This window comes from Hoplias malabaricus, chromosome 18, assembly GCF_029633855.1.
Source record: "Hoplias malabaricus isolate fHopMal1 chromosome 18, fHopMal1.hap1, whole genome shotgun sequence".
Classification (NCBI taxonomy): Eukaryota; Metazoa; Chordata; class Actinopteri; order Characiformes; family Erythrinidae; genus Hoplias; species Hoplias malabaricus.
Genome location: NC_089817.1, coordinates 35,256,808 through 35,283,237, shown reverse-complemented (window position 1 = coordinate 35,283,237; position 26,430 = coordinate 35,256,808). Strand labels below are relative to the sequence as shown.

At 51.2% G+C, this 26,430-nt stretch overlaps 1 protein-coding gene across 1 annotated transcript in view; it reads left to right on the top strand.

The window, feature by feature from the left end:
* The window catches only part of ryr1a (ryanodine receptor 1a (skeletal)), a 59,433-nt gene that overhangs the window by 10,263 nt on the left and 22,740 nt on the right, over positions 1–26,430 (top strand). Inside the window, 29 exon segments of the mRNA XM_066650363.1 lie at positions 140–218; positions 315–404; positions 1,096–1,237; positions 1,377–1,438; positions 1,587–1,662; positions 1,786–1,909; positions 3,716–3,831; positions 3,917–3,984; positions 4,843–4,964; positions 5,193–5,242; positions 6,133–6,193; positions 6,276–6,402; positions 8,360–8,471; positions 9,096–9,177; positions 9,254–9,384; positions 9,474–9,794; positions 9,910–10,150; positions 10,756–10,843; positions 11,184–11,276; positions 17,694–17,864; positions 18,648–18,707; positions 18,792–18,926; positions 19,319–19,431; positions 19,665–19,761; positions 20,048–20,154; positions 20,255–20,306; positions 23,892–23,966; positions 25,710–25,809; positions 26,253–26,332. Coding sequence (XP_066506460.1) covers positions 140–218; positions 315–404; positions 1,096–1,237; positions 1,377–1,438; positions 1,587–1,662; positions 1,786–1,909; positions 3,716–3,831; positions 3,917–3,984; positions 4,843–4,964; positions 5,193–5,242; positions 6,133–6,193; positions 6,276–6,402; positions 8,360–8,471; positions 9,096–9,177; positions 9,254–9,384; positions 9,474–9,794; positions 9,910–10,150; positions 10,756–10,843; positions 11,184–11,276; positions 17,694–17,864; positions 18,648–18,707; positions 18,792–18,926; positions 19,319–19,431; positions 19,665–19,761; positions 20,048–20,154; positions 20,255–20,306; positions 23,892–23,966; positions 25,710–25,809; positions 26,253–26,332 — 3,175 coding nt within the window.

The window sequence follows — 26,430 nt, the reverse complement described above, 5'->3', positions numbered from 1 at the left end:
ACCTTCACATAGTGGAACAGAACCTTGTGTCTCCAGTTCTGTCGTTTTGAAGGTTTCCAGAATCTTGTTCTCTCTGTAAAATGTGGAGATGAAGAGCTGCTCTGTGTTCATCGTGGTTCTTCTGCTCTGTTTCTGTCAGCACCATCATCCCTGAGAAGTTGGACGGGTTCATTAACAGATACGCGGAGTACACCCACGACAAGTGGGCTTTCGAGAGGGTGGGTCTCACCTTGCTCATGTCCTCCTCTGAGACTCTGAACGTTAGATGATGAAGTGTCTTTGTCCTCATGCCTTTGTCCCTAACACTTCCTCAGATCCAGAACAACTGGACGTTCAGGGAAGTGCTGGATGAAAACGCCAAGACCCACCCCATGCTGAGACCCTACAAGACGTTTTCTGAAAAGGTCAGTTCCTTTAGGGGATGGGGATGAGGACAGAGGACGGGGGATGGGGACAGGGGATGGGGACAGGGGACGGGGGACAGGGGACGAGGGACAGGGTTCAGTGGATGGGGGACAAGGGTCAGGGGTTGGGGGACGGGGGACAAGGGTCGGGGGACAGGGGACAGGGGACGGAGGACGGGAATGTGGATGGTGTAAAAGCATTCAGTCAAAGCAACACTAGGTAAGAGTATTGTTCCTGGGCTCCTCCTATAGCTGAAATTCACTTGTGTAATTCACTTTTCAGCACTGTCCTGAAATTATAGGGAGAGGGGAGGGAGGGGTGGCTTCCTACCCTCCTCCTAAGGTTACATAAAGCAGCTTCTGCAGTGCTGAGCTATGAGTAGCAATGACTAAGGCTCTGTTCTCCCTGTTACAGCTCAGTGGAGCATCACATTAATTTTGAAGCTGCGATTTTAAGGTAAAAATATTACATATTGTTACTTTAAGATGTCTGTTAGGCCCCGACTCCTGGGTCTGAAAGGATGGGGTCAGTGGAGCAGGGGGTAAACTTGTAATGCAGACGGATCTGCAGCATTTTAAAGATCAGCCGCTTCAGAAAGTGGTGAGGACACGTCCTGGTCATCTCCAGCGTCCCCAGCATCAACCACCCCTCCCCCTCCTGTCCCCCCCCTTCCTGTCCCCTTCTCTTCAGGACAAGGAGATCTACCGCTGGCCCATTAAAGAGTCCATTAAGGCCATGATCGCCTGGGAGTGGACGCTGGACAAAGCCAGAGACGGAGAGGAAGACAAAGTCGAGAAGAAAGCGGCTCGCAAAATCTCCCAAAACGCTCAGGTATTAACTGTGTTCCTGAGAAGACGTGTCTCAGAGACGATAACGCTACAGAAGCCCGGAGACACGAGGCAGGGGACGGGAGACAGGTTCTAACAGACGTTCTGCTTCTTCCCTCCTCTTCCAGGCCACGTACGACCCGAGTCACGGCTACAGTCCGCAGCCCATCGACGTCACGGGAATGACTCTGTCCAGAGAACTGCAGGTACCCCTCGCACCCCCCGACGAGACGCCGTCTCACTCTGTTTCTCTCTTTCTCTGTTTTTCTCTATTTACTGGTGTTCCTTTGTGGTTCTCTCTTTGTGTTTCTCTCTGATTCTCTTTGTGTTTCTCTCTCTTTCTCACTGTTTCAGTCGATGGCTGAGCAACTGGCGGAGAACTACCACAACACCTGGGGCCGCAAGAAGAAAATGGAGTTGCAATCCAAGGGTTGGTCGGCGTCTTCTCACCTTTGTGTGATCCCTCGTTCTCTTCAGTCTTCCGCTTAATACACACTCTCTCTCTCTCTCTCTCTCTCTCTCTCTCTCTCTCTCTCTCTCTCTGTGTATCTAGGAGGTGGAACTCACCCGCTGCTGGTTCCCTACGACACTCTGACGGCGAAGGAAAAGGCTCGGGACCGAGAGAAGGCCTATGAGCTGCTGAAGTTCCTGCAGCTGAATGGATACGCAGTCACCAGGTGTTTTGACTTATTTAACTGTTTCTGTTCCCTCTCTCCTCCTCCGTCCTCTCCTCCTCCATCCTCTCCTCCTCCATCCTCTCCTCCTCCCTCTCTCCTCCGTCCTCCCTCTCTCCTCCTCCGTCCTCTCCTCCTCCGTCCTCTCCTCCTCCATCCTCTCCTCTCCTCCTCCATCCTCTCCTCCGTCCTCCCTCTCTCATCCTCCATCCTCTCCTCCTCCCTCTCTCATCCTCCATCCTCTCCTCCTCCATCCTCTCCTCTCCTCCTCCATCCTCTCCTCCGTCCTCCCTCTCTCATCCTCCGTCCTCTCCTCCTCCCTCTCTCATCCTCCATCCTCTCCTCCTCCGTCCTCTCCTCCTCCCTCTCTCCTCCTCTGTCCTCTCCTCCTCCCTTTCTTCTCCGTCTTCTCCTCTCCTCCTCCCTCTCTCCTCCTCCATCCTCTCCTCCTCCCTCTCTTGTCCGTCTTCTCCTCTCCTCCGTCCTCTCCTCCTCCCTCTCTCCTCCTCCGTCCTCTCCTCCTCCCTCTCTCCTCCTCCGTCCTCTCCTCCTCCGTCCTCTCCTCCTCCCTCTCTCCTCCTCCGTCCTCTCCTCCTCCATCCTCTCCTCCTCCCTCTCTTGTCCGTCTTCTCCTCTCCTCCTCCCTCTCTCCTCCTCCGTCCTCTCCTCCTCCATCCTCTCCTCCTCCCTCTCTTCTCCGTCTTCTCCTCTCCTCCTCCCTCTATCCTCCTTCATCCTCTCCTCTTCTGTCTTCTCCTCCTCCCTCTCTCCTCCTCCGTCCTCTCCTCCTTCAGCCTCTCCTCCTCCATCCTCTCCTCCTCCGTCCTCTCCTCCTCCGTCCTCTCCTCCTCCGTCCTCTCCTCCTCCCTCTCTCCTCCTCCGTCCTCTCCTCCTCCCTCTCTCCTCCTCCATTCTCTCCTCCCCTCCTCCCTCTCTCCTCCTCCATCCTTTCCTCCTCCATCCTCTCCTCCTCCATCCTCTCCTCCTCCGTCCTCTCCTCCTCCATCCTCTCCTCCTCCGTCCTCTCCTCCTCCCTCTCTCCTCCTCCGTCCTCTCCTCCTCCGTCCTCTCCTCCTCCATCCTCTCCTCCTCCCTCTCTTCTCCGTCTTCTCCTCTCCTCCTCCATCCTTTCCTCCTCCATCCTCTCCTCCTCCATCCTTTCCTCCTCTGTTCTCTCCTCCACTGTTCTCTCCTCCTCCGTCCTCTCCTCCTCTCTCTCTCCTCTTCCGTTCTCTCCTCCGTCCTCTCCTCCTCCATCATCTCCTCCTCCATCATCTCCTCCTCCGTCCTCTCCTCCTCCATCCTCTCCTCCTCCCTCTCTCCTCCTCCATCCTTTACTCCTCCCTCTCTCCTCCTCCATCCTTTCCTCCTCCATCCTCTCCTCCTCCCTCTCTCCTCCTCCATCCTTTCCTCCTCCATCCTCTCCTCCTCCCTTTCTCCTCCTCGATTCTCTTCTCCTCCATCCTTTCCTCCTCTGTCCTCTCCTCCTCCATTCTCTCCTCCTCTGTCCTCTCCTCCTCTGTTCTTTCCTCCTCTCTCTCTCCTCCTCCATACTCTCTTCCTCCCTCTCTCCTCCTACTCCCTCTCTCCTCCTCCCTCTCTCCTCCTCCGTCCTCTCCTCCTCCCTCTCTCCTCCTACTCCCTCTCTCCTCCTCCATCCTCTCCTCCTCCCCCTCTCCTCCTTCCCCTCTCCTCCTCCCTCTCTCCTCCTTCCCCCTCCTCCTCCATCCTCTCCTCCTCCGCTGTGTGTTGCTCTCTGAAACCCACCCGAGCCCTGAACGCTGTCTGTGCTTGTCTCTCGTCCCTCAGAGGCCTGAAGGACATGGAGAGTGATGTCTCCTCCATCGAGAAGCGCTTCACCTACGGTTTCCTCCAGGAGCTGCTAAAGTGGATGGACATCGCCCAGGAGTTCATCGCACATCTCGGTACGCTGGACGTAACCCCCCGCGGCAGGCGTGAGTGTGTGGTCTGAGCTGAATCTCTCCTCATGTTGTGGTTTGCTGTGTTCAGAGGCGGTGGTCAGCAGCGGCCGAGTGGAGAAGTCTCCTCACGAGCAGGAGATCAAGTTCTTCGCCAAGGTCAGGTTCCTAAAGGCCTTTAAACGTCTGATAAACACGGTTCTCCTGTGGCTTTGAGTTTTACGTTTCAGATCACACCAGGATCTGGGAAAGAGGGACGTGGTTCAGTTCAGGATCCTGCTGGAGGTCGGAGATGAGTATCCCATCGGGAAGAATAATATAAATCATAAAAATAAAAGAGCCAATACCCCTTTGTTAAATTGAAGTGCAGTATGAGGCTTGATGATAACCTTCTTCCTTTGAAAATTAGTAAATGAAAATGTCCACATCGTCAAAGAAGGTACAAAGAGAGATAAAATACGTATAACTTCAGATTCTTTTTCAAAAAGACGAGAACATCTGCGTTGTCTGGGGAGAGCATCGATCCAAGGCCCATCGACCACTAGCCATTACCTCAGTGTTGAGTAAGGCTTATTAGTGTCTGTCATGAGTGAGGAGTCCTAAGACAAAGTATTTCAGAATTAAGAGTGAATTTATTAATAATTATATCACAGTTAGCTCCGCCCCCGTGGTGTGATTGGCTGAGAGATGTTGTAGGAGTGTCATTATGGCATAATAATGTCACTGACCCAAGCTCTTTAAGTATTACTCCACCACATACACATGAAACCCAGCAGTGACAGCAGCGCTTACGAGACAGCAGGGGGCGCCTGAGAGAATGGAACTATTTTACCTCGCGGAATGTTTTTCTGAAAACACTCTAAACGCTAACAATGAAAGGTAATAAAGGAACTGTGGTGTAGTTGTAATAACACACTCAAGGTGTGTGTGTGTGTTTTAATACTGGAGTTCTGTTTAGTGTCATGTCTCAGATTTCCAGGTCTCGTAAAATAACAGAAACCTTCCTGTCCTTCGCAGATCCTCCTGCCTCTGATTAATCAGTACTTCAAAAACCACTGCCTCTACTTCCTGTCCACTCCCGCCAAAATCCTGGGCAGTGGGGGTCACGCGTCCAACAAAGAGAAGGAGATGATCGCCAGGTGACCCTTCACTCTCAGATCTGCTCTGCTGTTCGTCCTGAATCTTAAATCCCCCTGAGATCAGGAGCAAGGACTGTATTAATAACAATTACAATTACAGTGAGATACAGTCATCACTCGTTCTTTTGATATTCTCACTCCTGTCTTCTTCTTCTTCTTCTTCTTCTCCCTGTCTCATTCCTCCTGTCCTCCCGTCCTCCCTCGTGTCCCTGTCCCCTCCTGCTGCAGTATTTTCTGTAAGATGTCTGCTCTGGTCAGACACAGAGTCTTTCTCTTCGGTAAGAAACCCACTATGATTCTGTTTGGTTCTGTTCTGTTTCATTTTGATCACAACTCCTCTGTTATTTCTCTGCTCTGTTCTCTTTCCCAAGCTTTAAGGCCTGTTCACGCTTAAAAAGAAACGTATATTAACAGTGTCCTTCACACCGAGTCTGAAACTGACGGACTGTGTCTGATTCTGGTTTAGAACCGGTTCTATTGTCTGTGTGTTTTACGGATGCGTTAAAATCAGGCGACCAATCAGAGCGCTGTTGTCATGGCTAGTGCCCAAACAAATGAACAGGAAGATGGTGGAAGAACAGCTCGTCTTATTTGTAGCAGCTTTTCGTAACAAAAGCTTAAAACAACAACAACAGGCTGTGAACTAAACTGTAGCGGTTAAAGAGAAGGTAACCCTTTCACTGAGAGGAGAAACACACAGAAGCAGAGACTTACACTCCCCCAGTGAGCCTCAGAAACACTGCTGAACCCCCACATTGTTCTGGAGACGGGGGCGGGGTCAGTGTGGCATTTAGTCGCAGTGTTTACAGTAAAACGATTCATAAATTCAACATCGCTTTGACTCAGTGAATCAGTTTCTTCTTCCTGTTCCTGTGTTTTTCCGTGAGTTCAGAGCTGAGACAAAAACACGTCGGACTTGGTGTGAAGGTTCCATTGAGTTAAAATTCTGGAGGTGTCTAGATCACAGAAACCTCCTTCTCTCACGCAGATCAACACCACACACTAAAGAAATCACCATCGACAACAACAAGCATTGACATTGGTCTGTTTTGTATGGGGAGTATGACCCGCACACCCAGACCGTCCCAGCAGGGCTGTGGAGTCCAAAAGCTGATAGCAGCATCTGATAGCAGCATTCTAAATGCATGTGTGTGTGTGTGTTCCACAGGCACTGATGCTCCTGCCATCGTGAACTGTCTGCACATCCTCGCTCGCTCCCTCGACGCCAGGTTCTCATGTTGTCTCGGCCTGTTTCTATCAGCGTCAGACCCTGTGTGTGTGGGTTACTGTGTTCTGGTTCTGTCTCATCAGGACGGTGATGAAGTCTGGTCCTGAGATCGTGAAAGCTGGACTCCGGTCCTTCTTCGAGAGTGCAGCCGATGACATCGAGAAGATGGTGGAGAACTTGAAGCTGGGAAAAGTGTCCAAAGGGAACCAGGTACTGAGTCTCGAACGTGAGAGTGGTTCTGGTGAGGACACAAGGAGAGTGTAACTGTCCGCTCTCTCTCTGGAGGACGTAGGATATCCTTCCACCCTTTCTCTCCATCACCCAACAACATGGGAGTGAAACTAATATATATCAGTATCAGTAGTTAGTATCCTCCTGCAAGTGTTGAGCCGCAGGGGTGTTTTGTTAAAATACGTTTGAAAAAGCGGCTGTAAAGTCGGTCCTGTGTGTCTCTGGTGGTGACGGTGAGGTCCTATGTGTCTCTGGTGGTGACGGTGTTGTCCTGTGTGTCTTTGGTGGTGACGGTGTGGTCCTGTGTGTCTCTGGTGGTGACGGTGAGGTCCTGTGTGTCTCCGGTCGTGACGGTGTGGTCCTGTGTGTCTCTGGTGGTGACGGTGAGGTCCTGTGTGTCTCTGGTGGTGACGTTAGGTCCTGTGTGTCTCTGGTGGTGACGGTGAGGTCCTGTGTGTCTCTGGTGGTGACGGTGTGGTCCTGTGTGTCTCTGGTGGTGACGGTGAGGTCCTGTGTGTCTCCGGTCGTGACGGTGTGGTCCTGTGTGTCTCTGGTGGTGACGGTGAGGTCCTGTGTGTCTCTGGTGGTGACGGTTAGGTCCTGTGTGTCTCTGGTGGTGACGGTGTGGTCCTGTGTGTCTCTGGTGGTGACGGTGAGGTCCTATGTGTCTCTGGTGGTGACGGTGTGGTCCTGTGTGTCTTTGGTGGTGACGGTGTGGTCCTGTGTGTCTCTGGTGGTGACGGTGAGGTCCTGTGTGTCTCCGGTCGTGACGGTGTGGTCCTGTGTGTCTCTGGTGGTGACGGTGAGGTCCTGTGTGTCTCTGGTGGTGACGTTAGGTCCTGTGTGTCTCTGGTGGTGACGGTGAGGTCCTGTGTGTCTCTGGTGGTGACGGTGTGGTCCTGTGTGTCTCTGGTGGTGACGGTGAGGTCCTGTGTGTCTCCGGTCGTGACGGTGTGGTCCTGTGTGTCTCTGGTGGTGACCGTGAGGTCCTGTGTGTCTCTGGTGGTGACGGTTAGGTCCTGTGTGTCTCTGGTCGTGACGGTGTGGTCCTGTGTGTCTCTGGTGGTGACGGTGAGGTCCTGTGTGTCTCTGGTGGTGACGGTGAGGTCCTGTGTGTCTCTGGTGGTGACGGTGAGGTCCTGTGTGTCTCTGGTGGTGACGGTGAGGTCCTGGGTGTCTCTGTCATGACGGTGTGGTCCTGTGTGTCTCTGGTGGTGACGTGAGGTCCTGTGTGTCTCTGGTGGTGACGGTGAGGTCCTGTGTGTCTCTGGTGGTGACGGTGAGGTCCTGTGTGTCTCTGGTGGTGACGGTGAGGTCCTGTGTGTCTCTGGTGGTGACGGTGAGGTTCTGTGTGTCTCTGGTGGTGACGGTGAGGTCCTGTGTGTCTCTGGTGGTGACGATGAGGTCCTGTGTGTCTCTGGTCGTGACGGTGTGGTCCTGTGTGTCTCTGGTCATGGCGGTGTGGTACGGTGTGGTCCTGTGTGTCTCTGGGCATGACGGGGGTCCTGGGTGTCTCTGGTCATGACGGTGGGGTCCTGGGTGTCTCTGGTCATGACGGTGGGGTCCTGTGTGTCTCTGGTCATGACGGTGGGGTCCTGGGTGTCTCTGGTGGTGACGGTGGGGTCCTGTGTGTCTCTGGTCATGACGGTGTGGTCCTGGGTGTCTCTGGTGGTGACGGTGTGGTCCTGTGTGCCTCTGGTGGTGACGGTGTGGTCCTGTGTGCCTCTGATGGTGACGGTGTGGTCCTGTGTGTCTCTGGGCATGACGGGGGTCCTGGGTGTCTCTGGTCATGACGGTGGGGTCCTGTGCGCCTCTGGTGGTGACGGTGTGGTCCTGTGTGTCTCTGGTGGTGACGGTGTGGTCCTGTGTGCCTCTGGTGGTGACGGTGGGGTCCTGTGTGCCTCTGGTCGTGACGGTGTGGTCCTGTGTGTTTCAGCCGGTCAAAGGTGTTTCCCAGAACATAAACTACACCACCGTGGCCCTGCTCCCTGTCCTCACCTCTCTGTTCGACCACATCGCGCAGCACCAGTTTGGAGATGACGTCATACGTAAGAGATTTTCTCCTTTGATTTATATTTACATTCTCCTTTACATTTATATTTAAAGCATTAAGCAGAGGCAGTGAGAGCCTGTGGGAGACAGTGAGAGACAGTGAAAGACAATAGGAGACAGTGAGGGAGAGTGAGAGGCAGTGAGAGCTAGTGGGAGAGAGTGAGGGAGAGTGAGAGCCTGTGTGAGACAGTGAAAGACAATAGGAGACAGTGAGGGAGAGTGAGAGGCAGTGAGAGCTAGTGGGAGAGAGTGAGGGAGAGTGAGAGCCTGTGTGAGACAGTGAAAGACAATAGGGGAGAGTGAAAGGCTGTGAGAGCTAGTGGGAGACAATAAGGGAGAGTGAGAGCCAGTGGGAGACAGTGAGGGAGGGTGAGAGCCAGTGGGAGACATTGGGAGACAGTGAGGAAGAGCGAGAGCCAGTGGGAGACAGTGAGGTAGGGTGAGAGCGAGTGGGAGACAGTGAGGGAGAGTGAGAGCCAGTGGGAGACAGTGAGAGCCATTGGGAGACAGTGAGGGAGAGTGAGAGCCAGTGGGAGACAGTGAGGGAGAGTGAGAGACATTGGGAGACAGTGTGAGACATTGGGAGACAGTGAGTAACCAGCGTGTGTTTTTTCCTGTAGTGGATGACCTGCAGATGTCCTGCTACAGAATCATGTGCAGTATCTACTCTTTGGGCACGGTGAAGACCCCTCACGCTGAAAGGTATGCTTGAAATGTGTGTGAGTCGGGACAGGGCACAGGGACAGGTTTCTGAATGCTGTGTGCGTGTGTCTCTCAGGCAGCGTCCTGCACTTGGCGAGTGTTTGGCTCACCTGGCGGCGGCGATGCCCGTGGCCTTCCTGGAGCCTCACCTCAACGAGTACAACGCCTTCTCCGTCTACACCACGAAAACGCCGCGAGAGAGAGCCAGTGAGTTACCTGCACCCTGCACCGCCACCAGCAGCACCGCCCTCCACACTCACTCCTGACCGTGTACCTGCTCTCTCTCTGTCCCTCAGTCCTGGGTCTTCCCTGTGAGGTCCAGCAGCTGTGTTTGGACATCCCGGAGCTGGACGTTCTGATGAAGGAGATCGGACACTTGGCCGAGTCTGGAGCCCGTTACACGGAGATGCCCCACGTGATAGAGATCACTCTGCCCATGCTGTGTAACTACCTCCCGCGCTGGTGGGAGCGAGGGCTGGAGAACTTCCCGCATTTGGAGGGCAAGCTGTGTACGGACGTGACCTCGGATCACCTCAACCAGCTGCTGGGCAGCATCATGAAGATCGTGGTCAACAACCTGGGCATCGACGAGGCTCCGTGGATGAAGAGACTCGCTGGTGAGCGGCGCTGGGGGCATGATTTACATCACTGAAAACCGGAGTAGTCCTCTGTCCCAGTGTAAGTGTGCTTGTAAAGTGTGTGTGTGTGTGTGTGTGTGTGTGCGCGCTCCAGTGTTTTCTCAGCCCATCGTGAGCAGGGCTAAGCCGGAGATGCTGAAGTCCCACTTCATTCCCACGATGGAGAAGCTGAGGAAGCGCACGGCGAAGGTGGTGGCGGAGGAGGAGCATCTGAGGATGGAGGGGAAGTCTGAGGGAGACGAGGAGGAGGGCACCATCCGAGACGAGTTCGCGGTTCTCTGCAGAGACCTGTACGCTCTCTACCCTCTGCTCATCCGCTATGTCGACAACAACAGGTACGGCACCTTCCGTCTCAGCACATCGTTAACGGCTCACTCCAACAGGAAGTGCGCGGAGGGCTGGGTTACTGCTGGTCCCTGTCACTGCCCTGTCACTGACAGCTTGGTCAAGGGGTGTGGGGAGTAACTGCCCTTAAACGAAGCGCTGAGGACCACTAAGAGGACGCTGGAGACAGGAGGTTTCCTTCTGAACTCAATATAACCATCGACAACAAAACGTCTCTGTCGCTCTTCCTCGCTCTCCTCACCTCTCTCCAGACCTTTTTAGACCGGTCGGCACATCGCTGCCAGGTGTGTCGCATGGAGAGGGCGCACACCGAGTGAGGAGAGCCACGCCTCGGTCTGTGCAACTTGGGACTTGGCTCTGGGCTGATGTTGTAGCTTGTAGCTTGTAGCTAGGGGCAAGGCCAAGGGCAAGGCTCCTCTGAGCCCCCTCTATCTGAACTCTGTCAGATGACCTGATCGTAGTGTTGTAAACTCCTCTTCTGGGGCCGTCAGAGTGAAGAGAGGAGACCAGTCCCGGTGCAGTGATGTTTATTGAGCGCTCTGGTTCCAGAATGTGTTTGTTTATGTGTGTGTGTGTGTGTGTGTGTGTGTGTCAGGGCGAGGTGGCTGACCTGTCCTCACCCTGATGCTGAGGAGCTGTTTCGCATGGTGGGAGAGGTCTTCATCTTCTGGTCCAAATCTCATGTGAGGATCCTTTGCAGAACTTCAGCTCTGGTCTTTCACCAGCCCCAGCTCTGCGCTTCAACCTTTACCTTCTGTCTTTGTCTTGTCCCTCTCTCTCTCTATCTCTCTCTCTCTCTCTCTCTCTCTCTCTCTCTCTCTCTCTCTGTCTCTCTCTCTCTCTCTCTCTCTCTCTGTCCCTCTCTCTCTCTCTCTCTCTCTCTCTCACTCTCTCTCTCTCTGTCTCACTCTCTCTCTCTCTCTCTCTGTCTCACTCCCCACCTCTCTCTCTCTCTCTCTCTCTCTCTCTCTCACTCTCTTTCTCTGTCTATCTCTCTCTGTCTCTCTCTCTCTCTCTCTGCAGAACTTTAAACGTGAGGAGCAGAATTTCGTGGTGATGAATGAGATCAACAACATGTCATTCCTCACGGCTGACAGCAAGAGCAAAATGAGCAAGGTGAGGCGAGCTGAGACGAGTGGAGAGAAGCGTGAGCTCATCAGTCCAAATTAAATTAAAGCTGGTCTCTGACTTTTGCACAGTGCTGTATATATTTATGTCTTCGATCTGAGCCTCGGAGCCGCATCTCGAACTCCGCACCGTGTTTTTATTTAAACATCCAGCGTCAGACAGCTGTCTCAGTTATAACTCGTATCGTTTTATCAGCTGTTTCTCCGTTGTGTCGGGATCACGCTACACAAATCAGAATCGGAGCGTCAGAGACGAGTAACGGTCGTGGAGCACGACACAATCAAAGACGTGTCTGTGGCGCCTCACGACTCCCTGAGGGAAAGTCTAAAATATTTTGGATCTTTTGGCCCGGTTTGACGTTTCCTACGACGTGTTCCTGACGATGACCAATAGGAGGCAGAGTGCTGTCTGGAGTACATCTGTAAACACGGAGAAGAGAGCTGCAGCTGTCAGTGGAACAACCGAACTGAGGAAACGCTCTGGACGTGTAACACATTCCCTCAGGTTCACTTTTACTCTCTGTAACACCCAGGAACCGCCCACTATCGTTTTTACTTCTGTTCAGAACAAAATCCCTTACAGTTTATAGCCCCGCCTCCTGACGACATCAGAACTCACGCAACAACGAGAACGAAGAGTGGTCGGTGTGAAAGGTGTAGCGCCCCCAGTTTCCCCGCGTTTCCCCGCGCGAGACACGGCACGAGTTTATAGCTCTACTCTGACACAGTGAACATCCTGAAAGACGAAAATGGTGTGTGGTGTGATCCCGGCGTTAGTGTCCGTGTGTGTTTGTACGTACTCGCGTCTTCCCGGAGGGCACTATGTACTGCCCCAGCTACCTTCCAACACCTAAGAACACAAACACAGTACGGTTAAAGTTCCCAGATGTTTTTCTCTATCCGCCCCAAATAACAAGAACCACCTGAGAGTCCTGCATGCATTGCAGCGTAGGGGACTTCTCAGGAAGGTTCTCAAGACCGTTCTTCATGTCCTTTCTACTGAGAGTTAAAAGTGATGACCGGTAGCTAACTGCTCGCTTGGTCAGCAGCATTAGCCGAGGTTAGGTCGGGGTTGGGCTTGATTAAGTCAGGATTAACTGATCTAATTCCCCCTCTAACATACTCAGCATGGTGTTGAAGATCCCTGCGACGTGTCTCCCCTTGTTTTTAAAAAACAAAAACGGATGATAACTTTAACCCAGCAGCCGTGAGCCGGGACAGCGTGCCGTTGAAGAGAAGTGTGGGCTGTTTTCGGACCGGGCCTGTGGATGACTCTGTGGGTTCTGTGCTGTGAAGCAGTGAAGTTGTCATTGTGTTAATGTATGTTTCTCTCTGACTGTCCCTTGTCCCTGTTTTTCGGTGGATCCCTGTGTGTCTCTAGGCTGGAGACTCTGAGGTTAGACATCCTTCTGCACGCCTGCTGTGCTGCCGCATGGCACCCCTCGTCCTGCGGGGCTTTTCATCAACCTCCCGACACACTGGCACAGCACATTCCCTCTGGCGCTTCAGACCATGCAGTGCATCTGCTGAAAGATTATATTCACCTTCACTAATGGTGCTTTTCTACTGCAGGAGATTGACTCGACTCGGCTCGGTTCTGCTCGCTTTTCCACAGACGGGAACCGTGGGCTTTGAAAACCACAACAGCGAAGTTTAGACACTAAGTCAGGCGCTGTTTAGATTGTTGTAGTTTGGACTGAACACAGCTTCGCCCCCAGTTCCTCACAGAGCAATTTTCCTTGTCTCACATTTTTCTTTCACTGGAGATTTTCCTCAGCCACCGTCCCAAGGAGTGTCTGCCCCTCTTCAGAAACCCCTCGGGGGAACGTTACGAGCTGCTGCTGAGAGTCGGATAAAAACCAATGTGAACGCTGCTGTAACTTCAGAGATTTTACAAGCGGCTGGAGCTCTGTTTCCTGCTGATTGACAGGTCTCTGGCCAGTCAGAGCTCTGCAGGGTTTACACCTCACATTTAGTACCTACTCAGCTCGGTTGGAACCGTAAGAGAACAGGGACTAAAAAACAACCCGGTTCCAGGAGCAGGACCAGATTTGGGTGATAGAAAAACAGTCGAGTTGAGTCGAGTATGTTCCATGCAGTGGAAAAGCGACATTAGAGAGGAACTGATCAGTACAAACAGATTAGAGTCTAAACACAACACAGACTCAGACACGGCTCCAGGAGTCAGTGAGGAGTCCTGGGAAATGCAACACAGTGCAGGGACGTATGAGACATGGGGGTCAGAGGTCTGCTAGTGTGACCACAGTCCCAGCTTCTGAACCCTAAGGAACTCCTGAACCTCGGAAACTGGAACATTGGGCAAGGGGAAAGTCCAGCCCGGAAGAACAGGACATCCTTTAAGATCATTAAATATCCAGAGGTAGGATACGAGTCAACATTGGGAAACCCACTGCTCTGTCAAGTTTGGTTTGTATCCCATCTCTGGTGAGCGAGGTGTCCCCTCACTTAAAGGGAATGTTTACGGTTGTGAAGAAATGCTGTTCTTTGGTCTGTTTACACTCAGAAGCGCCACGTTTGTTAGGTGGAGCGGTGTGTGTGAGTAAGAAGCGACTGTATCTTTTAAGGTGGAGCAGTGTGTGTGAGTAAGAAGCGACTGTATCTTTTAAGGTGGAGCGGTGTGTGTGAGTAAGAAGCGACTGTATCTTTTAAGGTGGAGCGGTGTGTGTGAGTAAGAAGCGACTGTATCTTTTAAGGTGGAGCGGTGTGTGTGAGTAAGTAGCGACTGTATCTTTTAAGGTGGGGCGGTGTGTGTGAGTAAGAAGCGACTGTATCTTTTAAGGTGGAGCGGTGTGTGTGAGTAAGAAGCGACTGTATCTTTTAAGGTGGAGCGGTGTGTGTGAGTAAGAAGCGACTGTATCTTTTAAGGTGGAGCAGTGTATGTGAGTAAGAAGCGACTGTATCTTTTAAGGTGGAGCAGTGTATGTGAGTAAGAAGCGACTGTATCTTTTAAGGTGGAGCGGTGTGTGTGAGTAAGAAGCGACTGTATCTTTTAAGGTGGAGCGGTGTGTGTGAGTAAGAAGCGACTGTATCTTTTAAGGTGGAGCGGTGTGTGTGAGTAAGAAGCGACTGTATCTTGTTGTTGTCTGAAGTGAAAATTGTCTGTAAGTGTTTATTCACTGTTTGAATTCCCACAGAAACTCATGTGTAACTCGAGCTGTTTAGTTTTGTAGCACTTTCGCTCTGTGTTTACTTTCATGCAGTTAGCGCTCTCCTGAATTTAGAGTCAGTTCCACCTTAAGTAATGTAACTGTAACAGCAAAAATAAGTCAGTGTTACCCCCCTATGGAGCAGGAATAGAGCAACATCCTCATCTCGGTTGGTGCTTTTCAGCGTTTGGAGTCTCTCCGTTGTCTAAAAACCTCCAGATGGCGTTTCTCTGCCGTGAGCAGAGAGAGAGAAAGCCTAGCACCGGACCCAGACACTTTGTTTTTTTACCCATTTACAGACACTGGGGTTTCGTAAACACATTAGAGCGGTTTCCAGAGCAGCACATGGAGAGGACACACACTCGGAGCTTTATACACAGTGAACGTTGCAAGGCTGCCGTGTTCCTTCAGTTCCTCAGTCCCTCGTTCAGCTTCCTACACTTTCTCTCACCACAGGTTCCCAACTTTTGACTTTCTGAGATTCGGGAGTTCCTCTGGGTCTGGAGAAGCGTGAGACCCACCACCGACATAGACACAGTAGCTGATACGTCAGGTCTCAAACTCTCAGACTCACTGCCTTAAAGAAACACGACCCTGAATTACTGAACTGTCTGTACCCCGTGGACCAAAGGGCACCCCCTGGCTGCAAGGTGCCTACAGTCCTGCCAGTGTGTGTGGGAGGGAGTCTGCGAGGCGTTTGATGAAAGTTTCTGTGGAAAATCAGGCTCATGGCCCTCGGTTCCGCAGCCCCGGAGCCCTGAGCCATCGTCCTGAGCGCTCTTTTTGACCTGAGTGGACCACCGCCTGGATGGGGACTATCATCAAACTTGTATTGTTCCAGAAATGGAGCTGTTTGCTCTTTGTGAAGACTGGGTGAAGGGTTGAGGGCAAAGCCTTCTCAGCTCAGCCACTTCAGGACACCGAACATATATAAACACTGTTATTTACTAACGTCCAGCAGTTCTGACCTGGCTGACCTGAAGGGTAACTGAGCCCCAAACCTGATTGGTTGGTGGATTTGGTTGATTTTTGGATTGCAATACAGCTTCCTTGACACAAGGAGGCAGTCCGAGTCATCTCCATTCTAACAGCTGTTTGCCATGGCATTAATCTCCATGTAACTCTGGAGCCTCTCCCCATCCTTTTGCTTACACTCCATCACCCTTAATTCAATCACAGACCACTGGCTGAGACGGGATTGTGGTAAAAGGGATGTTATGGTGCTTTTCCACTGTATGGTCCCAACTCTATGGGTCTCTACTGGACTCTACTGCACTCTACTCTCTGAATGGTCCCTGGTTGGTTTTCCACTCCCACAGCTCCCCCCTGAAATGTACCAGTGTCGTCTCTAACCCTGTCTCTAAGGGGAACAGTGGGCTTTGGAAACCACAACAACGGCGGCGGTAACGTTAAGCGGTGTTTACTCATAGTGTATCGGCGTGTTGTTGTTGTTTGGGACTGAACACAGCTCCGTCATCAGTTCAGACAGATCAGTAGAGTTTGTTCCTTCCTTGTTGCAGCGTCCAGCTCTCGCTGGATTCTTTTGTCGGCCACCGATCCAAGGAGCGTTTGAACCTCTTCAAAAGACCACGGCGTCATTTTACACGTCATTTTAGAGTTGGTGGGGGTCGTCTGCGTTGCGTGGCGTAGAGTGACGACTCTCTCTGGACGATCAGTGCTCTGCAAGGTTTACACGCCACGGTTTAGTCCCTACTCGACTCGCTCTGAACCACGAGAGAACAGCCACTAAACAAGAACCCGCTTCCAGAACCAGGACCTGATTCACCTGGTGGAGGAGGAGAGTAGAGTCCAGTTGAGTGGAGAACCTGCAGTGGAAAAGCGCCTTTAGGCAGTGGGCAACTTACATTTTAGTCCAAATGTTTAGAGTTGCTGCCGATGTTTAGAGCTGGGAAAGAACCTAGACCTATTTTAATCACTCATGGGGACCTCACACTGGACACATCCTTACACACATCAGAACTTAGCTCAGAGACACTGCACAGATCAGGCTCAGAATCAACATCACCACTTGGAGTAGATACTCGTAGCATGAAGGTTCTGCATGTGATTTTAGGTGTGAAGTCGTTCAGATTCATTAACCCTGTGGTTTGTTTCTGCATGCCTCCTTCTGACTGTCCATCAACGGGTGAACTCCACTCACGCATGAGCTCTGTACGGAGTTTCTATCCTTTAATAAAAGCCCGTTCTGGTCCTTTTCTCTTCAGTATTAAAATATAACTCTCTCTCTCCTGCAGATTCAGATCAGACTCTCCTCCTCCTCTGCTTCCCTCTCTCCTGCACTAAGCCTCCATTTCCCTTCCTCCCTGACCACAAGCGATATTAAACATTACCCCCTCCCATTAATGCCCCCGATAATTAAAAACACTAAAACAGCTCTTAGTTTAAAGCTAAAATATAGGCTCTCGCTGTGGAATCATGGGAATAAAGGAAGAGTCAATCACCACATAGAGCTTGGGGCCACTGCAGCGAACTGAGGCCTAAAGAACAGTGTGAATGTGGAGTTCAGCTCCTTACAGCCTGCACCTGTGAAGCTGTAATACCAGCTGGGTCCACAAGGGGCACTTCTTTTCATGATCTGTGAAAATGGCAGCACCACAGAGTCTTAATAAGGAAGAAACATTCACAATAATTTAGCGACTCACAAGGGTGCTAAAGTCTTAGTTACCAAGGTGAACCACAGCTTCAGGGTCTAAGCCTCCACCTCCCCTCGCTCCCCCCCTCCCCTCACTCCCCCTCCCCACACTCCACCTCCTCACACTCCCCCTCCCCTCACTCCCCCTCCCCACACTTCCCCTCCCCTCGCTCCATCTCCCCACACTCCACCTCCCCCACTTCACCTCCCCTCGCTAGGGTTCGATGCAGAAGTATAAATTGGATTAAGTCCCCGGGGTGGGCCTGTGTTAAGACCAACAGACTGGTCATTCCAGTGGTGGCTGGACTTTACACATTTGGAAATGTTTGTACCGTGTCTTTGACCTCTGTTCAGTGCTGCTTTCCTGTGGTGGCTTCCAGATGTGTGTGGTAGTGTTCTGCTGTAGCCGGACAGTGACCTGTTGAGGGTGGTCAGGTCTTGGGGAGTCAGAGGGAGATGTGGTGTAAGGAGGTGTTCTCTGGGTGGTGTAAGGAGGTGTAATGCTGTGCTGATTCTCGTGGGACACGTGTGCCGTCCTGTCCTCTGTCTGTCTGTTTTTTGTTGTGTAACTGGGATGTGATCACAGGCCGGCGGCTCTGATGTGGAGCGGACGAAGAAGAAGCGCAGAGGAGACCGTTACTCGGTCCAGACATCTCTGATTGTGGCGTCACTGAAGAAGATGCTCCCCATCGGACTCAACATGTGCTCACCTGCCGACCAGGAGCTCATCAACCTCGCCAAGATACGATACTCCCTGGTAGAGTCCTTAAACACAGGGAGAACTGATCCACTTTGGCTGTGTTCACACCATAGGAACAATCTGAATCAGATTCCTTCTTTAAAATCTGAATTTTAGACCCTTTTAATCAGGAGTAATGCCTCTCAGAATAGTAGACTACAGCAAAGAGGAGCACAGTTTAACACAATCCACAAACATTTAAACATACACTAATTAGCCACTGTCCACTCCCTGTCCACTCTCTGTCCACTCTGTGAGACACTCCTCCCTCGTTGGTCCACCTTGTAGATGTAGAGTCAGAGACAGTAGCTAATCTGTCGCTGCACAGTGTGTGTCGCTCGTCCTCTAGTCCTTCATCAGTGACACAGGACGCTATCGGCTGGATGTTTTTGGTCGGTGGACTGTTCTCGGTCCAGACACTGAGGGGTTTAAAAACTCCAGCAGCACTGCTGTGTCTGATCCACTCTACACCAGCACAACACACACTAACACACCACCACCACGTCAGTGTCACTGCAGCGCTGAGGATGACCCACCACCACATCACACCTGCTCTGTGGGGGTCCTGAGCGCTGAGGGACAGGGGGAAAGTGGGGTAACAAGTATGCAGAGCCACAGATGGACTACAGTCTTTAAGTGTAGAACTACAGAGAGACCGGAGTGGACAGTGGAGCTGAGAGAGGGGACTGTGAGTGTAGGAACAAGGATGTGGCTTTCTGTTATGTCTAGGCTCGTGGGGGGCTCTCTGTAGACCACTGTGTAAAGGCTCGGTTTAACTGCCGACTTTTTGCTATTTAACAGAAAGACACGGATGAAGAGGTGAGAGAGTTTCTGCAGAACAACATGCACCTCCAGGGCAAGGTATGCACCTCCACCCACAGCACACCCTCCACACTGTCTGTGTTTAGTGTTTAACTCCTAGTCCTCTCTCTGTCTCTCTCTCAGGTGGAGAACCCGTCTATGCGCTGGCAGATGGCCCTGTATAAGGAGATGGCTGGAAAGGGGGAGGATGCTGATGCTCCTGAGAAGGTGGTGAAGAGAGTTCAGGAAGTTGCTGCTGTTCTTTATCACATTGAGGTGGTGAGTGTTGAAGAAGACAGTATCTGTACACCACCCATACATGATCCGTACTGTATCCATACTGTATCCATACATGATCCGTACTGTATCCGTACTGTATCCATACTGTATCCATACATGATCCGTACTGTATCTGTACTGTATCCGTACTGTATCCGTACTGTATCTGTACACCATTCGTACTGTATCCGTACTGTATCCGTACACTATCCGTACTGCATCTGTACACCATCCGTACTGTATCCATACTGCATCCATACATGCTCCGTACTGTATCTGTACTGTATCCGTACTGTATCCGTACACCATCCGTACTGTGTCTATACACTATCCCTATTGTATCTGTTCATTATCCGTTCAGTATCTATATGACTTCCTCTCCATCCTTTCAGACAGAGCACCCCTTCAAATCAAAAAAGATGGTGTGGCACAAGCTGCTGTCGAAGCAGAGGCGGAGGGCAGTAGTGGCTTGTTTCAGAATGACGCCCCTCTATAACCTGCCCAGGTGAGACCCTTTAATGTTGATTAATTTGGCTTTTACCTGGAAAAAAGGAAGGTGTACAGAGATGGAGCTCACACCCACCACTTTGACTTGGGGCAGATGGGAGACTCTCCTCCTCCTGGGGCAGTTCTGGACATGGGGCTCCTGGGGCCAGTAGAAAAGAGCTTTGGGGTCTAGGGCTAGAGAAGTGTAACTATCCTATTATCATTCTCTCTCTCTCTCTCTCTCTCTCTCAGGCATCGAGCATCCAACATGTTTCTGGACGGTTATAAACGGAACTGGCTCCAGACGGAAGGCTACTCCTTCGAGGACCGGATGATAGATGACCTCTCTGTAAGCACAAAGTGTTCTTCAGATTGATGGAGAACGCGTTGTAGGTCGTTCTATGTTCTATACAGTGCCATAGAGAACCCTTCTCTGAAAGGGGCTGAATAGAACCATTTACAGCACATTCTCCATCACTCTGAAGAAAACCTTCACTGTGCCAAGGACTGTTTAAGTGTTCATGGTTTTATAAAGAACCATTCCTTTTAATAAAGAACCCTTGTGGAACCATCATTCTGAAGTGTGTACTGTGAGGAGTGACCGCACTGACCCCTCCCTCCCGTCTCTCTCTCAGAAAGCCATGGAGCAGGAGGAGGAGGAAGAGGAGGAGACGGAGACCAAGCCAGATCCTCTCCATCAGCTCATCCTTCACTTCAGCCGCACGGCGCTCACAGAGAAAAGGTGAGAGGGTAGGAGCTGTCCGGAGGTCCAGGAGTCCGGGAGGGTTCCCCGAGCTCTCATAGTGTTCTAAACTCTGGCAATGTTCTTCTTCTTCTGACAGTAAACTGGACATGGATCATCTGTACATGGCGTACGCAGACATCATGGCCAAGGTGGGTGATGGTTCTGGATGGGATTCTTCAGGGGTTCTGTTCTGTAGTGACCCATGTGTGGGGTTCGGTGGTTCTTCACATGATGGGGAAGTGTTGTTTATGGTTCTATACCGTTTTTTTCCTATTCACGAGAACCCAAATGCCTTAAACAAATCAAATACTTTAAATAAAATAGAAAAATATTCACAGTGCTTTTCCACCAACATGAACAGGCTCTAGTCTATGGAGGGTTTTTTATGACAGTTTTCTATAAGTAAAGTTATGTAATAACATCATTTTGGGAGTAGGACCACGCCCGAACTCCTCCTCTCAGCCCTATATATACCCTGCAAATTCACGTCATTTCCATGTCGGACAAACTCGCCTCATTTAGTTCAGGAGATGGATCTCGACTCGACTGCTTCACGACATCAGCTCGCTCCTCTGCGGTGGGTCATTCCTGCTGATCCCCATATTCGAAGCCGTGTTCGGCCATTATCAACCCCACTGAGCCTCCTGTTTTAAACTCGCTCCGGCTAAACAGCTATGGGACTGCCCGTTATCTGAAGTTACATACGGCTGTTGTCGCGCCTGCAACCGCTTCAACTGTTCTATGCTCTGCTGTCTTACCCGCTCCGGATCGGTGCTCCGCTGCATTCGGCCTTCCGAGTGACCCCCTGCATCTGCCTCCGACGCTGGCGCAAGGCTTTGAGCCTCCCCTTTTCTTCATCTCTGGCTACACTGCTACAGGACTGCCTTGTGTTTTGGGGAACGTGAATCTACCATCGTCACAGCTGCTGCTCCACAGCTATGAGCTCTACAGCACCTTGAAACTACCAGTTCCTCCTCTCCGGCAGAACAGCCTCGGCGTTCCAGCAACATGCTCTGAAACAATGGTGTCCCCTTCGCTCACTCAGCTAAATAGAGAAACCTGTCTGCCGGTGTAAGGATCCCCTGCACAGCAATGCGATGACGTCACAACCTTGTATCTCAGACTCAACGACCCCTGCTGGAGTATTCCTCGCCTTCCCGTTACCCTTTCTGGTTGTGTCTAAGCTGGAGACATTAGCCTCAATGTCTTATAGTCTTTGCTGTCTCACAGGTCGGTGCCTTAGAGGGCTGTTTTGATAATAATATAATTATCTGAGCTGAATTGGATAATGGCTTAGAATCTGCAATATTTATGCACATCTCCAGGACAGTAGTTTACCTACACTGCTTGCCAAGATGGTCCTGTCTGAAATGTTGGAAAAGAAAGCAGGCAGCATGTTTAAGCCTCCATTCCAAATCGGCTCCTCTTTCCATCTGAACACTGCCTTGATTGACAGCATTGCACCCATTTAGACACCACCCTCCAAGTTCGTTTCGTTCTCTCTTATCCTCTCTATGCATCATCCCACCCCTCCCTTTCTCTTCCTCTACATCTGTCTCTGTGCATCATCCCACCCCTCCCTTTCTCTTCCTCTACATCTGTCTGTATGCATCATCCCACCCCTCCCCCTTTTTCTTCCTCTACATCTGTCTCTACGCATCATCCCACCCCTCCCCTTTTTCTTCCTCTTCATATGTCTCTACGCATCATCCCACCCCTCCCTTTCTTTTCCTCTACATCTGTCTCTACGCATCATCCCACCCCTCCCTTTATCATCCCACCCTCCCTTTGTCTTCCTCTACATCTGTCTCTACGCATCATCCCACCCCTCCCCTTTTCATCCCACCTCTTCCCCCGTTTTAGTCGCAGCTGCATGCCTCAGACCTTCCAGCCTGCACCCCTCTATAGGTGCTGCTTACCCTAGATTCGCCTCCATCCGATCGTCTCATTCTCCCAGCCTCTACATCAGCAGCTTGCATACTTCTTGGACGCTCATCCCAACCTCTTCAATTTGCGGCCGCGCCATAACCTGCCTCTAACATTATAATTCTCATTTTTCTATTTAGGTGCTGCTGCAGACCCTCATCCTGACTCCTCTGCTGATGTGTTTCACCCACCCTCCGGCTTCCAGTTTATACTCTCTTTTCAGATGCTGCTGTGGACTATCATACCGGACCCTACTCTGTGCTGCCTTGCTGCTCACACTCTACAGTTTCTAGCTCCTGCTCTGTTTTCAGGTGCTTCGGTGGACCTTCATCCCCCACTTCTTGCTGCTGCACTACTTCGAATCTCTGACTTTCCAGCTCATCGTCTTCCCGGGTGCCGATACAGGCCATGTCCTAATCCTCTCCTTTGCGGCTGTCCCACACCCCGCCTCTTCCTTTACAGCACACCCTCTCTCCTGATGTGGACCTTCATCCTAATCCCCTTCCCAGACCTTCGTCCCAACCCCATAACTTTGCGGCCACACTGCCCACCTCCAACTTCTCAGCTTGCACTCTCTCCTCAGAAACTGCTGTGGATGCTCATCCCTATGCCGTCCCCTCACAAACCTGCATCCACTGTATGGCTTGCACTCTCTCCTGCTGGATTTTACCTTATGCTTCTGCTTGCAGCTAAGCTTCTGCTTGCAGCTAAGCTTCTCCTAGCGACTGCACCTCACACTGCCTCTTGTTGTACTGTTCATACTAATTCTTCCAGCAGCTGCGGGCTTACAATCTGACCTCTCCTCTTTGCCTCATGCCGCTCCGAGCCCCTAAATTCCAGCTTATGCTCTCTTCTCAGGCGTGGCCTTGGACCAGCCCCCCTATGCAGCACTCAGGCCTTTGACGCCACCTCAAATTCAATTCACCCTCTCACATGCAGCCTTGTCGCTCTCAGCTTTTAACATTCCTGCTCGTGCCAGCGAGGACCTTACTCTTTCATCTCTCGCTAGCAACAGCACCTCACCCTGCCTCCTATGGTACTGTTGGCACTGATTCCTCCAGGCGCTGTGGACCTTCAACCTGTCCTCCTATCTTCACAACCACGCTGCTATCTAGCAAGTTCCAGCTTATGCTCTCTCCCCTGGTTACCTTGGACCAGCACTCAATTAATTATTTCTTTATTCCTTTAATTATATAATATTGTCACAAAATACCCTCCACACCGTTCCGTTCATGAACCCAATATTGAACCTTTCTGTGCATTTCCACCAACAAAAATAAGTTCCAGAGCCTGAAAAGTTATTTCGCAGTGGGAACCAAAGAATAGGTTTTTTAGCACGAACCACGACGACGTCTGTGGCCGTGGCTAGTTGTAAAGCATCGCGGCGCAGCGCCCCCTGCTGATGACATATTCTGTGAACCGGAACCAGTTGAAGAACCAGAGTTCTTTTGGTGGAAAAGGTTTAGTATTTTAGCTCCTGGGCTCCCCCTGCAGTTGCAGATTGTAATTCCATTTTAAAATTGAAGGAGAGGGAGTGAGTGAAAAATGATTCCTACCCTTCTCCAAAAGTTGGTGCAGTATTCCATAGTGCAGTTTCTGCAGTGCAGAGTGTGGAGTAGCAAAGACAGAGGCTCTGTGCTCCCTGTTACAGCTCTGTGGAGAATCACAGTGATTTTAAGGTAAAAAAGGATGTGTACTGTTTTTTAATATTTGCTGTACATCACCCTCATATCAGTTTCTGTGTGTTTGTGCATGTGTGTGTGCGTGTGTGTGTGTATGCTTGTGTGTGCATGCGTGTGTGTGTGCAGAGTTGCCACATAGGCGAAGAAGACGAAGGTGAAGATGAAGACGAGTCTGCGGGAGCGGAGGAGATGTCGTTTGAGGTGCGACAGTCAGAGACGGTAATGTTGGCCGGGGGCAGGGGACAGGGACATCAGAGCTGTAGAGAGGCCAGAGACTCTTCATCATCATCATCATCACCACCATCATCATCGTCACCATCATCATCATCAACCTCACTGCACTCACTCTTCACCACATCAGTGTTGCACCAGCACCTGCCCCCGGGGCGGAAACAGAACCCGGTTCTTCCACTGGAGGGTCAGGAGCCCTGCTCCATCTTCATCACCTCCTCTTCCCTACTACTACTCCCTCTACTGAGAACCTGGAACTCAAGCTTGAAATGGACACCTGACAGGTGTCGAGCAGAAGCTCCTGGTTCTCAGAGTGTTGTTCAGAATCGTGGCTCTGACTGTAAACACACAGATCCTCTAGTGGTTACACAATTGGTGCTTTCCACTGCATGGTATTGGACTCTACTTGAATCCACTGGTCTCAGTTGGACTCTACTGGACTCTACCTGACTCTACTGGACTCTACCAGACTCTACCTGACTCTACTGGACTCTACCTGACTCTACTGGACTCTAGCGGACTCTACTGGACACTACCAGACTCTACCTGACTCTACTAGATACTACCAGACTCTACCTGACTCTACTGAACTCTACCTGACTCTACTGGCCTCTACCTGACTCTACCTGACTCTACTGGCCTCTGCTGGACTCTACTGGTCTCTGCTGGACGCTGCTGGACTCTACCTGACTCTACTGGTCTCTGCTGGATGCTACTGGACTCTACCGATCTCTACTGGACTCTACCGATCTCTACTGGACTCTACCAGACTCTACCAGACTCTACCTGACTCTACTGGACTCTACCAGACTCTACCAGACTCTACTAGACTCTACCGGACTCTACTGAACTCTACTGGACTCTACCTGACTCTACTGGACCGAACTCTACCGGACTGTACTGGACTCCACCAGACAGCAACTAAACAAGAACCCGCTTCCTGAACCAGGACCTGATTTACCTGGTGGAGGAGTGGAAACACGAGTGGAGTCCAGTGGAGTAGGGACCACGCAGTGGAAAAGCGCTAAACGTCAGCGGACAGTGCTACTGCACACAGCTGCAGGGTCTCAGGGTTGTACAGCTGTGTCCACAGCTGGGTCTACAGCTGGAACCTTGGGCCAGCCTGAAGCCCCTGTTATGGAGCCGTACAACCGGAGCAGCTTCAGGAAAAGAACCGCGGGTGTTACTGTAACACTGATGATGTCGCTGTGTGCAGTGTGTGTTTAATACACTGTGTGTGTTTCTGTGGAGTGTTTATGGCCTGTCCTGAAGATTTCACCTGTCGCTGAGCACATTCCCATTCGGGATTCAGGGAATGATCTCGGGAGTCTGAGCCGGAGTCTGAGCCGCAGTCGGTCCGTGTTTGTGTCGCGGGGCGTCTACACTTTCACATTACACTCACCACACCCACTAAACCGAAGGGGTATAAAGTGTTTTAAGGTGGTTTAAGGTGGTCTGGGGGTTGTGTGTTGCAGTGTGAAGGGTCTGTCTCTCACAGACCCCGACCCTAACCTCGGTGTACAGTCAGAGCTGTACACTGATGATATCAGGAGGGTTACAGTGAACTGTACTGATTTATTAATCTGTGGCTGATGGATTAGTTTGAATCAGGACCTGTTTTATTTTTACACTGTAGCAGAGAATGTGTGTGTGTGTGTGTGTGTGAGAGAGAGAGAGAGAGAGAGAGAGATAACCCTGTTTTTTCCGGTGCAGGAGAAGGAGATGGAGAAGCAGAGGCTCCTGTATCAGCAGTCTCGCCTCCACAACCGAGGAGCAGCGGAAATGGTTCTGCAGATGATCAGCGCCTGCAAGGGTATCTCTCTCTCTCACACACACACACACACACACACACACACACAAGGGAGCACACTGTAATGGTCCCAGGGCCCAGACTGTAATACACTACAGGAAGTGTAGGGGGCGACGTGAATGGTTTAAAATGCACACAGTCAGTTGTAAAGTCTGAACCTCTATAAAGAAGCAGGACATTAATTTGTAGTGATGCTCTGGAGAAGCTACTCCTAGACTTTAGCACAAACTGTAAGTTATTATTGGATGTTCTACTGCTGATGGACAGTTACGATGTTTACGTCACAGTTCAGGCAGTTCGTCCGACTTCAGAGAGGGCTCATGTGGTGCCCCCTGGTGGGGAAACTTTTTCTGAGGAAACCAACACCACTTAAATGCAGCATTAGCTATGGTTTGGACAAGAAAGTGCCGTAATAAAAAACGGACTGAGTGTGTTGTGGTTTCCAGGTGAGACGGGGTGCATGGTGTCGTCCACACTGAAGCTGGGAATCTCCATCCTGAACGGAGGGAACAGTGAGGTCCAGCAGGTCAGACAGAACCGGACAAACACAGCAGAACTGGTCACGAAACAAAGGCAGATGGGTTTTATCTGGACTCTGTTTAATCTGGACTCTTTCTTTTATCT